The sequence below is a fragment of the Aquarana catesbeiana genome, linkage group LG04, assembly GCF_042186555.1.
Source record: "Aquarana catesbeiana isolate 2022-GZ linkage group LG04, ASM4218655v1, whole genome shotgun sequence".
In the NCBI taxonomy this organism is placed as follows: Eukaryota; Metazoa; Chordata; class Amphibia; order Anura; family Ranidae; genus Aquarana; species Aquarana catesbeiana.
The window spans coordinates 419,257,945-419,271,223 of record NC_133327.1 but is presented as its reverse complement, the minus strand read 5'-3'; the positions used below and the strand labels follow the sequence as shown (position 1 = coordinate 419,271,223).

The 13,279-nt window shown below is 42.8% G+C and overlaps 1 protein-coding gene across 1 annotated transcript in view; it reads right to left on the bottom strand.

Moving 5' to 3' along the window:
• LOC141140307 (uncharacterized) overlaps positions 1-13,279 on the bottom strand; it is an 81,627-nt gene that overhangs the window by 48,866 nt on the left and 19,482 nt on the right. Inside the window, exons 2-6 of the mRNA XM_073627337.1 lie at positions 9,323-9,442; positions 8,972-9,091; positions 4,760-4,879; positions 4,441-4,563; positions 1,591-1,673 (exon numbers count right to left, since the gene is read on the bottom strand). Coding sequence (XP_073483438.1) covers positions 1,591-1,673; positions 4,441-4,563; positions 4,760-4,879; positions 8,972-9,091; positions 9,323-9,442 — 566 coding nt within the window. The remainder of the gene's footprint in view (positions 1-1,590; positions 1,674-4,440; positions 4,564-4,759; positions 4,880-8,971; positions 9,092-9,322; positions 9,443-13,279) is intronic.

Sequence of the window (13,279 nt, the reverse complement as noted above, 5' to 3'; positions counted from 1 at the left end):
ATGATATATTATTGCTGGGTCACTATTTAAAGCTGGATTCATAGTTTTATCTTGTGAGCAGCTTTCATTTTAAATAAGTGTGTTGTATATACAGTTTTACACTATTGGAGCCTCTACTACTTTCATATACCATAAAAAGGAGCCTTCCCCTGAGTATGAATATAAGACCGGAAGCCGTGTTATATGGAGTTTGTTAACAATCGCTAAATGTCGGTCTGTAGAAAGAGGCATTTATGCTGGGCAGTGGAGCACTTGTGGGCATATAGATCTACAGTACATTTGTCATGCAGATAGCAAAGCTTAGTATTTAGGTTATTGAGTGTTTCAGAAGGGTATACAAGTATAATACAATAAGAGAGGTAACAAATATTATACACTTACACACACACAGTCCTTGGGTTACAAACAGGTTCTGTATGTTTGTTCTTAAAGCGGAGTTGGAAAAAAAAAAAAAGTTATAAAAAAATGCAATGCCATTTGTCTATATGCATGTTTTAGTTTATAGTAACCTTCCTCTTCCCTTCCGAGCGAGCTCCCACTTTCACTGTGGCAATGTGAAGCCCACTAGTAGCTTCTTCCTGGATAAGGTGCTGCTGGCTACCCAGCATGCACCTCCTGTTCTCACACATGCACATACAGCGCGGCGCACGTATTGTTTTAAAATGTAAATTAAAAAAAAAAAAACAAAAAAAAGAAAAAAGAAAAAAAACACACCCTTTAAAAGATGCCGCTTATCGCCACCTTGCATCGCGTCATTTCCGCTTGCAATTGGCGATGCCGATTGACTCTGGGATTGGTGACAAGCATCTCCCAGGAGCCATTAGCATGGCTGGAAATTACGTACCTCGCCGTAGCGAAGTATACAGGAAGAGAATAATTATACCATAGAAAACAAGGTAAAATCAAAAGAATAAATAAAATTGCCAATACGTTTTTTTCATGCAAAAATTGATTAGATGGTGCAAAGTCTTTAACGCGGGTGGGACTCTGCTTTAAGCTAAATTTGTATGCATGTTTGAACAGTAACTCCAGCCAAAAAATATATATTTTTATGTTTTTTTGGATAGCATAGGGAAGAAGGGTTTACCCCCCTGTAACATTTGTTTTACTGTCTTTGCCCCTGATCAGAAGATTTCATCTCACTTTCTGTCCCTGTGGCAATTGGATTTTAAAAAATTTGGGTAGTAGCGGAAACACAGATTGATGATAAAGCTTCAGTGGAGACACCTTTTTCCCTTGAGAAGTCATACAGGAGTGAATTTCCCTTCCTAGGGGTAGATTTCCTCTCACTTCCTTTTGTCTACCTTTGTTTTCAAAAGTATGAGTTGTATACAAGTCGGATGTTTGTAATTCGGGGACTGCCTGTATATCTTTCTACCACTGCTCCTTATTGTTAAGAAAACAAGAAATGTTTGTATAAAGGCAAAAAGTCAAAAATTTCTGACCGGAGTGGGGTCCCAAAGCATCAGCTGATAGAATCTTACACTTCGTTACACGAAGGGTAAAGTATCTAACAGTCATGTGGTTTCTTTGAAAATACCAACAATCCATCTATTCATATAGACTATAGCAACTGACACAATTTCATACCTGGATTTCTGAATCAGCTGACTGTAGAAGCAGAGTCAGGACTGGAAGAGCTCCTTCTCGACACAATATACTTTTAATGCGCTCTACAATGACATTTACACAAAAACAAAAAAATAAAAACAAACCACACATTAAATACTCCAGGCAAACAATATTTGATGAAGATTCAACCACAGCATGTTAAATAAGAAAAAAAAATGTAAAGTAGCTTTGCTTTAAAGCAGCGATATGCAAATTAGCGGACCTCCAGCTGTTGCAAAACATGACTGGGTGTCATGCTTGTGGCTGTCAGAGTCTTGCTATGCCTCATGGGACTTGTAGTTCTGCAACAGCTGGAGGTCTGCTAATTGCATATGCCTGCTTTAAAGCAATATACAGTGGGGCAAAAAAGTATTTAGTCAGCCACCAATTCTGCAAGTTCTCCCACTTGAGATGAGAGGGGCCTGTAATTGTCATCATAGGTATACCTCAAATATGAGAGACAAAATGTGGAAACAAATCCAGACAATCACATTGTCTGATTTGGAAAGTATTTATTTGCAAATTATGGTGGAAAATAAGTATTTTGTCAATATCAAAAGTTCATCTCAATACTTTGTTATATATCCTTTGTTGGCAATGACAGAGGTCAAACGTTTTCTGTAAGTCTTCACAAGGTTGTCACACACTGTTGCTGGTATGTTGGCCCATTTCTCCATGCAGATCTCCTCTAGAGCAGTGATGTTTTGGGGCTATCGCTGGGCAACACGGACTCCCTCCAAAGGTTTTCTATGGTGTTGAGATCTGGAGAATGGCTAGACCACTCCAGGACCTTGATATGCTTCTTACGAAGCCACTCCTTCATTGCCCGGGCGGTGTGTTTGGGATCATTGTCATGCTGAAAGACCCAGCTACGTTTCATCTTCAATGCCCTTGCTGATGGGAGGAGGTTTGCACTCAAAATCTCATGATATATGGCCCCATTCATTCTTTCATGTACACGGATCAGTCGTCCTGTTCCCTTTGCAGAGAAACAGCCTCAAAGCATGATGTTGCCACCCCCATGCTTCACAGTAGGTATGGTGTTCTTTGGTTGGAGTTGTGTTTCTGCCAAACAGTTATACTTTGGTTTCAGCTGACCATATGACATTCTCCTAATCCTCTTCTGGATCATCCAAATGCTCTCTAGCAAACCTCAGACAGGCCCGGACATGTACTGGCTTAAGCAGGGGGACACGTCTGGCACTGCAGGATATGAGTCCCTGGTGGCGTAGTGTGTTACTGATGGTAGCCTTTGTGACGTTGGTCCCAGCTTTCTGCAGGTCATTCACTAGGTCCCCCCCCGTGTGGTTCTGGGATTTTGCTCACCGTTCTTGTGATCATTTTGACCCCACGGGGTGAGATCTTGCGTAGAGCCCCAGATCGAGGGAGATTATCAGTGGTCTTGTATGTCTTCCATTTTCTAATTATTACTCCACAGTTGATTTCTTCATACCAAGCTGCTTGCCTATTGCAGATTCAGTCTTCCCAGCCTGGTGCAGGTCTACAATTTTGTTTCCGGTGACCTTCAACAGCTCTTTGGTCTTCACCATAGTGGAATTTGGAGTGTGACTGTTTGAGGTTGTGGACAGGTGTCTTTTATACTGATAAGTTCAAACAGGTGCCATTAATACAGGTAATGAGTGGAGGACAGAGGAGCCTCTTGAAGAAGATACGGGTCTGTGAGAGCCAGAAATCTTGCTTGTTTGTAGATGACCAAATACTTATTTTCCACCATAATTTGCAAATAAATTCTTTAAAAAAAAAAAAATGTGATTGTCTGAATTTGTTTCCACATTTTGTCTCTCATAGTTGAGGTTTACCTATGATGACAATTACAGGCCTCTCTCATCTTTTTAAGTGGGAGAACTTGCACAATTGGTAGCCGACTAAATACTTTTTTGCCCCACTGTACATAAACACAGGAGTGGCTTATTTGCCCAATTTTTATGAAAAATTGAAAAAAAGAGGTATTTAAACTACCATCTATCAATTGTTTCTTGCACAAATATAAGACATTCAATCCAAGTACTATTCATCTGGTATAATATTTTTTTTCTAACATTATATCTGATCTTGACAGTTTTTATTCTAAAGTGAACCTGTAGCCAATCTACGGACATAAAAATATTTAAATAAAACGTAACTTAGCAGTAAGTGAGCATTTAAACAACCTCTTAGTGATCTCTGTAGCTGCAGATCCTGTGGAGTAATTTATCCTCAAATATCACAGAAGTACAAAATTTTAGTTCTAGTCCATTTTCCCTGCAGCTCAGCTCACTCTGCCAAGTTAGGGGTTACTGTTACATAAATACTTCTACTGTTCAATTTGGGGGATAAACTACTCGACAGTGCCCACAGCTACACAGGTAATTTAGGGCTGGCTTTAACCAGGTGCTTATCTTCGATGTAGGAGACTGAAAAACAAACTCAACCTAGGTCGTATCTCCGACTTCCTGCACATCTCCCCCTGCTGTTCTGGAGCGTTTTTGTGTGCAGTGGCACACACACAGCACTCCAGAACAGTCATTATCATATTAGAACACAGACTGTATTGACTATGACCAACAAATCTCAAACTACCAAAGCCATGAAGAATTGGGGAGCCCAAATTACATTGGCTAGGTTTTATGTCAAATAAGTAATCATTGTTCAACTGGCTGGACTTTTCAAGACAGCCATTCTATTCACACATCCACCTTCACAATCTTCACATCCTTAATCCCACATTTTGAGGACTCTCCACGAGTCGAGCTGCCACAGACCCACTCACCACCAACAGGGTCTAGCGCTACCTCACTAATACATTAGGAATCCTATATATATATCAACCTGATCGAGTCAAGTTCAGAATAGCCCCAACAGCATTCTGCTGGACTCTGGGATCATAAGACTTTGCCAATGTCAGAAGAGGAAGGATCCCTCCAGCAATACCAATGGCCTCTCGATTTGTTTCTGAAAAATAAAAAACATATTGAAAATTAGATTTACCACAGTACTTGCAATCTGCACAAAACCCACTATTATACATTTGCCCCCCTGCTACCTTTCACTTCGGTATGTTAAAGTGGTAGGAAAATTACAATGGAAAATACACTGAAGAAAATCTAATAAAAATAAATACACATACTATTGTGTCACTATTGCTTACCAGAGATGGCCAAAGTCATGATGCATGCACAGGAGTTACACTGTACAGCAGGATCCCCTGACTCCAGCAGCTCGAGTATTGGCTCAAGCAATCCCACTTGGACAACAAGCTCCTTATTCACTGTACGCAAAAATGAAAAAACATTAAAGTGTAATTAGGTTTGCTTTTCTAGAAAGCAGAAGTATTTTAAAATCCTACTGAAGAACTAGTCACCCTATATTTGTGTTACATGAGCATATGAAATAGTAAAGTATAGGGTAGGATTTGAAGCTTCCAACCCTGTAGGTCTGGAATCTCTGGCACCTTACCTCCTGCCTACCCACAGCCTTTGAAAAATATAGTAAGACATAGCCAGTGCAATACTACTTCCTGGAATGGAGTAATGTTACCAGAGAGGTAACGTTACAAGAGGGGTCATGGTACCAAAGATGCAGAAGGTGGCAATACCAGAAGAATGCCGGCGTCCGCACACTTATGTTTACCAGATGTATTATATTGACTTCAGTTTCTCTGTTACAGGGTATGTATGCCATGTGACTAAGAAAAATTATGCAATGATCCAAAGGAAGAGTATCAAAAGATATTACAGAGGTTTCACAAACACCTCTCCCTAGGTTCAATAGAAGTGTCATATGAGGAATGTCTCCTCCCAGCATAAGCCTCAACCTCTACATATGTGGTCATTTAGAAATCACAGCAAATGCAGCTGTTCATAAGTGGATGTTGCACGCATGGCGATTTCTTCTCTAGAATGCAGTACTAATGATGTCAACTGTCATCGGGAGCAGGCCTGCCGATGCAGATGTCCAGGTTGGGAATCGATGCATGTGCTCTACACAAGAATGTTGTGCATTTCAGAGTGGAAATTGCTTTGGATTAGCCTCCACCTGTCTAGGTCACAAGAGTTACTGAACAAAATGAAAATCCAAGTTAACAGTTAAGGCTTTGTTGCCATTAGAACACATAATGGAGGGGTTTCTGAAAGACCCCATTTAAACTGACTTGAATGACCAAATGTATGTCCACATAAAAACGTACTATGGAAGACTTTCTAAAAACAAAAAAACAAAAAAAAACATCAAAACAAAAACAACCACCCACAACAAAAGCAAATCATTTAATTGAACAAGTTCTAATAAAAGCAATGGATTTTCCTATGTCCATTCATTGTCATCACCCTAAAAAATGAAGAAAAATGCAGAAGGGTAGGATGTCTGAGGAACATGGACTGCTTTGCCACATTAACCTGTGCTAAAATTGGACAACCAAAATAAAATATATATTTTAAAACACAAATCTGCTTTGAGCTGTTTGAAGTTCACATACCAAGAACAAAAATTAAAAGCGCACTGAAATTGAGCAATAGTTAGTAGCCAATGATGTAGGAAAATCTTGTCCCAGAAGAGATAAACGACAATGAAATGATGTCCAATATGGAAGAATAAAAACAAGTCTTTAGTTACAAAAGTGTGCAACAATGTATAAAACAACAGCCATATGGTGGTATAGGGTCATGGGTATAGCAATACTTTCTCACTGGACCATCCGGAGACAGAGAGACACAGGCACACTGGAACAGAGATTTGCAAAAAAGCTGTGACATCGCTAGTGCGATGTGGAGAATATTCACCTCCCAGGCCCTCACATTTCCACCCCCAGGGTTGTCAATATATACAATAGAATTCCTTTGTTCAATATTTGAATTTGATAAAGAAGCTTTTGCTTTGAAGTGCGTTATCCATCAGCAGAGGCATCACCAGGGGGTGGCTATTGGGGCTATAGCCCCGAACCTGGGTCCCATAGCTCCGAGTCTCTTGCTGCAGAGACTCGGGCCGCGGCAGGCAAACTGCATGAGAGGCGGATGAGAGGAGAGCCTGCCCTATATCACCCGAGCCTGCCCTATATCACCGCAAACTGCCCTGTGCCACCCCAGCCTGCCCTGTGCCACCCCAGCCTGCCCTATATCACCCCAGCCTGCCCTATATCACCCCAGCCTGCCCTATATCACCCCAGCCTGCCCAATACCACCCTATACTTTAATTTACAGGGACCATTTGGAGGTGCGCCTGCAGGGCGCTGGGCAGGATAGACAGGAGAGGGGTGACACCATTTTTTGCCGCACCAGGTGACACCAACCCTAGTGACGCCACTGTCTGCCGCCTCACAGATTTATTCATGAAGCACACAGCAGTCCAAGATGGCTCTGCAGAGAACGTCCGCCCTGCCTCACCACAACCACACTTTTTTGATTTTCACCACAACCACTGCCCAGAGACTTTGTCACCCAGACTCTGACATGGACAAAGCCTCCCTCTCCTCCTCATCGGACAGAAGTAAGAGAGCTGCAGTCTCCCCAGCCTCATCCCCCACTAAGTTGCCCTCAGCCAAAAAGCAGCACTAGGCTTCACTGCCGGCACAACCCGCTGATCATGAGGAGAACACTGACTCCCTCTCTGCCTTCCCTGCAGCAGATGTCCCACACACAGAGGCTACTCTAAGGGCACTTTCACACTGTGTCGGGGGGACATTGACGGTAAAGCGCCTCTATTTTTAGCGGCGCTTTACCGTAGTTTAAGCAGTGCTTTTCGGCCACCAGCGGGGCGCTTTTAACCCCCCGCTAGCGGCCGATTAAGGGGTTAATAGCGCCCGCAAAGCTCTGCTACTGAAGCGATTTGCAGGTGCTTCAGTGGCGCTGCCCATTGATTTCAATGGCACTCGGGCTTTCACACTGGAGTAACAGGAGAGGTGCTTTACAGCCGCTTTGCAGGCGCAATATTTAGCGTAAAGTGCCTCAGTGTGAAAGTAGCCTAAAAGAGAGGAAAGAAGTGAGCGGGCGGACGAGCAGAGATGACATCATCTCTCACTGCTCGCCCGCATCACCGCTCTCCTGCCCTCACTAAATGGACCAGTGCTGCCAGCCTGCCACCAATGCAGCAACAATGCACATTTGGTGGCCCTGGCTGGCATGGCAAGTGACAATCCACATCAGTTGGCAAGTGACAATCCACATCTGGTGCCAGGCGACATGGCAAGTGACAATCTGCAAATGGTGGCATGGGGCCATGGCAAGTGACAATCCGCATCAGGTGGCAAGTGACAATCTGCAAATGGTGGCAGGTGACGTGGCAATCTGAAAATGGTGGCAAGTGACAATCCACATCTGGTGGCATTATATAATAGAATGTAACAATAGAAACAATGCGCTTCAATCACCCTGACACCATATCAACCATGGTGCCATGATGATTGTACCGCCAACACCGGCCATTGCCCACGAAAAATTGCTTACCACCAGCGTACCCCGCCCCCCGGTTGGCGACCGGTGACCGCTGCTATGGGCTCTAGCCCCAGAACTTTTGCAGACCTAGCAACGCCCCTGTCCGTCAGGTTGGCTTTTTTGGGTCCTCTCAGGCACCATCCCATCTACATCATGGTCTGTGGATGTCACATCCAGCCGAGTGGTGACATGAATTTCAGTCACGGACATCGTGGTCCTAGAGAGCAGCCATACTGTTGGCTACCTGTCAGTTACCTTGTGGACAGCATCCGCATACAAGAGCGGCTTTGACTGGAGAACCCTGCGGGTGGATTACTAGCGATGCAATCTACAACCACAGTGTTCTCCACAGCCCACCAGGAGATATTACCACGGGTCCGGTGAGAAAGTATTGATATGCCCATGAGCCTATACACCATATGGTGGTCATTTTATATATTGTTACACACTTTGTAACTATTAAAGACTTACTTTTATTCTTCAATGTCGGACAGCATTGCATTGTTTTTTAACCTCTACTTGGACAAGATTTTCTTACATCATTGGCTACAAACTATTGCTCTGTGCCGTTTTCATTTTTGGTTTGTACTACTTTGCTTCCACTCCCAGGAGGTTCATACAGCTGCATTTGATACTCGTTGGTCCACTCGGCTCCTTAGACCCACTGTTTTTTGACGTTTAACTTTCAGATACACCGAGATTTGTGTGCAGCTAGCACTTCTAGTAGGGAGATTGCAGATATCACTTAATTTATATCAAAGATGAAACACTAGATTATGAAATTATGAACATATTCACAATTTACTACTATTTTCAGTCCTGCAAAAAATGGATTTCCATTTTTAGATAACTATATATTCTAAATTTATTGTAAGTTTATCTGGCAATGTGTAAGTTTAAATATTTTAGGCAATTATTCTGTATTGTCCACTTACAGTTTCCTTCAAGAAGAAAATTCACAAGAGACAAGGAAGACATCTGTTGGACCTCCAGGTCAGCAGACTGTAGCAAAGGCTGATATGGCTCCAAGAACTCTGCAGGCAGCTGTGTATTCACTAATGTGATAGACATGTGAAATGAGATTTAGTATCGCCTCATGTAAAGAATGTTGGGCGTATAAAGCTTTTTATGCAATCCTAAGTAATAGAACGTCAGCACACTGGAGCAAACTAGCTCATCCTACCTGCAACATGCTCCACATTTGGAAATTGCTATATAAAATGTACTGGATCAGTTGTGTGACAATGGTGATTTACAACATATAGTAAACGTATCCAGGCACTTACTTTGCTGGCTTATATGCAAATAGTAAAGGGCAGCAGAATGTTGTAGGTCAGCATTTTCTGAAAAGGCCAAGATCATCAAAGCATCCAAGGTTTCTTTTCCTACCGGGGACTCGTTTAAACCTTTTTAAAAAGAAGTAAAAGTTATGAAAACATCAAATCACAGATATCGGGACGCGTTTACAACAACATTTATAAAAGTCTTGAGTTTTAAAGTGAATGTACATTTTTTTTCCCCCACATAAAAAGGATTTTTCCTACAGCTTACCTGTAAAATCCTTTTCTTGGAGTACATCACAGGACACAGAGAAGCTATAGTAATTACTATCTGGGTTATACGCCACCTACAGCTGAATGGACACTGGCACACCAAAAGACAGGAAGTCCCCCTCTATATAACCCCTCCCATACAGGAAGTACCTCAGTTTTGAAGCAAGCAATTCCCAAAAAGAGGGGAGGGGACCTCTGTTTCGTGATGTATTTTACCTGTAAAAGGATTTTACAGGTAAGCTGTAGGAAAAATCCTATATTCTTTATCGCACATCACAGGAAACAGAGCAGCTATAGTAAATGACTATCTGGGATGTCCCAAAGCAATGCCCCTGAGTGGAGGGAGACACCATCATAGAAACTGCCAAAGGACCTACTCTGCTATATTTGTAATAAGCTGAGGCCAAAGGCAGCATCTTCTATGTGATTGACATCGACCTGGTAAAAATCCTGTAGATGTGTAAACAAAAGACCGAAATAGTGGTCTTGTACACCTGGGCCACTAACACCCGATGATGAATGGCCGAAGATACTCCCACACCTGGTAGAGAATCTCTCCCCAGAAAAAAAAAATGCAAACATGCATCCTTATGCGACCATGTATCTTTATGCAAACATGTATAACCATGTATATTTATGCAACCATGTATCTCTATGCAATCATGTATAACAATGTATATTTATGCAAATATGAACATGCATCCTTGTGCACCCATGATCATGCATCTTTATGCAAACATGTATCTTTAGCAACCGTGCGTTTTAGCTAGTTTGCAAACATGCACCTACTTAACTGCAGTTGGCCCCATACTATTCCTGCAGGATTTAGCCAAGCACATATGCACTATACTGGAGATACAACTCCTTAAAATGCACCCACACATGTTTTTCCAAACCTGTATATTTAAACATGCATTTAAGCAACAAGTTTGCAAGCATTAATACTACACTGCACCTGCCTATCGAGCAATCAACACTTTAAAGTGAACTGAAAACTATCCAGGGGTGTATCGACTTACAGTTGTACAGTCCCCCCAGATAAGCAGTAAATATGCAGCATATAGTCATGACTTGTCTGTCACACAGTTCTCCCATAGCAAGTACTCACACTTTCGGTAGTATCCATGGGCCACTGCTATGCCTCCAGAGGCCTGCTGAACCTGTTGCCACATGGCATTGCCCCCCTTCCACTTCCTGCCCATTTAAAAATAGGTCATACTGAGTGAGCCTGCACCCTCTAGGGGCTGGAAGAGAAACAGCAGCCCACATAACCAAGAAGTACATAGCATGATTAAACAGCACACCGCTCCCAGTGGCCCTGGGAGAACAGTCAGATCTCTCTATTTTTTTTTTTTTTTTTTTTTTAAAGAGAAACTGCAAAAATGCAGAATTACCATTCCTGCTACCTGATGCTGAACATAACAGGAGTCCAATCTTCATCCATTACGGTGAGCTTTGTCATAAAAGACCTTCAGACACCAGCTCCCCCCTTAACTGGTTCAATACCGGACATTTTCACCCCCTTCCTTCCCAGACCAATTTTTAGTTTTCAGCGCTGTCGCACTTTAAACGACAATTGCGCGGTCGTGCGATGTTGTACCTAAACAAAATTGACGTCCTTTTTTCCCCCACAAATAGAGCTTTCTTTTGATGGTATTTGATCACCTCTGCGGTTTTTATTTTTTGCGCTATAAACAAAAGAAGAGCGACAATTTTGAAAAAAAACACAATATTTTTTACTTTTTGCTACAATAAATATCCCAATTAAAAAAAAAAAAAAAAAAAAATCGCAATAAGCGTATATTGATTGGTTTGCGCAAAAGTTATAGCGTCTATAAAAATACGGGATAGATTTATGGCATTTTTTTAAAAAAAATTTTTTTTTTTTTTTTTTTTTTACTAGTAATAGCGGCGATCGCAATTTTATTTTTTTTCGTGACTGCGACATTATGGCGGACACATCGGACACTTTTGACACATTTTTGGGACCATTCACATTTATACAGCGATCAACGCTATAAAATTGCATTGATTACTGTGTAAATGTGACAGGCAGTGAAGGGGTTAACCACTAGGGGGCGGGGAGGGGTTAAATGTGTTTCCTAGGGAATGCTTCTAACTGTAGGGGACGCACAAGGGGAGGAGACCGATCAGTGTTCCTCCGTTCTGGGAACACAGATCGCTCTCCTCTGAGCTGACAGGACATTTACACACAGAGATCCACGGTCCGGTTAACGGGCAATCGCGGGTGCCCTGCGGACATCGCGGCCGCCGGGCACACGCACCGGGTCCCGAGCAACGCGGCGGGCGCGCGCGCCCCCTTGGCGGCCGGGAACCCGAGGCCATCATATGACGTCCACCAAAGGATGGGAGATCCCATCTGTGGACGTCATTTGTCTATGGCCGGGTAGGGAAGCGGTTAATCTGGGGTCCACTCCCCTGGACCTGTATAGCACCCTGCAGGAAAGCACCTTGGTCAGAACAAACACTGCACAGGGTTCCATTACGCAGGGTCCAGCGCCAAAAGGCTGCATTATAGGCAAACCAAGGAATCTTCTCTCCTTCCAATGAGGCTCGGGTACCATCCATTTTGGCTGACAGCTTTTTCGAATGGATCCGATTGAAGCCCATGATTCTTAATAGAACCGTCCAGACCTCCATGTATGCTCCAAAGAGCACATGTATCACATCAGTGACCACTACCTTGCAGACACTGGCGAAAAAACTGAGGTAATTCCTGTATAGGAGGGTTATTCAGAGGGGGACTTCCTGTATTTTTGGTGTGCCAGTGTCAATTCACCTATAGATGGCGTATAATCCAGAGATAGTAATTACTATAGCTGCTCTGTGTCCCCTGATGTACGATAAATAAATATTTGTAATCGGATTCCAGCAAGCAGGTGGGAAATGTGCATCTAGTACTCCATGGATTCAAAAATCTGGTTTATTGCTCCGTTGAAAAATACTGACTGGAACAGCAAGATCCTGGGTTGGGCAGGTGGAGCCAAGTGAGGCAGCTAATTCATTCAGATGACAAACATACCCATCCTCCTATCTTGTACAGAAGGGAGTGTGTGGTTTAAATCTTTAGACCTCTTTCACATGGCCATTTGACCACATACACTGGATTCCAGCAGCAAGAAATGAGCAGCTGGAATAACAGGTAGATGCAAATGGCGGCAGCCGCTCAGCCTGTACAAAGTATTAACAGCAGCCATCACTGATGTAGCTGCACACTAAGTAGTTACCTATGATTAGGGAAGAATGTTTGAGCCTGGATGGAGTCATGCATGTCCAGGCACGGACACCCGTCACTCACACGGCAGTTTAGCTGCATACACTGGAATCTGGTGCATTTGGCTAAAAGGCCGTGTGAAGGAGGCCTAAGTCTGAAGGAAAAGTCAACAAATGTACACCTAGTGCTGGGCTTTCGCATTAGACAAACAGAGCATTCCCTATAAACACTGAAACATGAAACATCTACATTAACTGTTTGGTTGTCAAGACAGACAGACAGAACCAGAAGACTGTGAAAGCTGAACACATTCAGACACATAGGGGTTGATTACTAAAACTAGTGCAAAATCTGGTGCAGTTTTCAGATTTTTTTTTGTCAAAGCTTAACTGAACTAAAATTAGAAGCCAATTGGCTACTAGGGTTGCACTGATACCATTTAACAGCGAGTACCG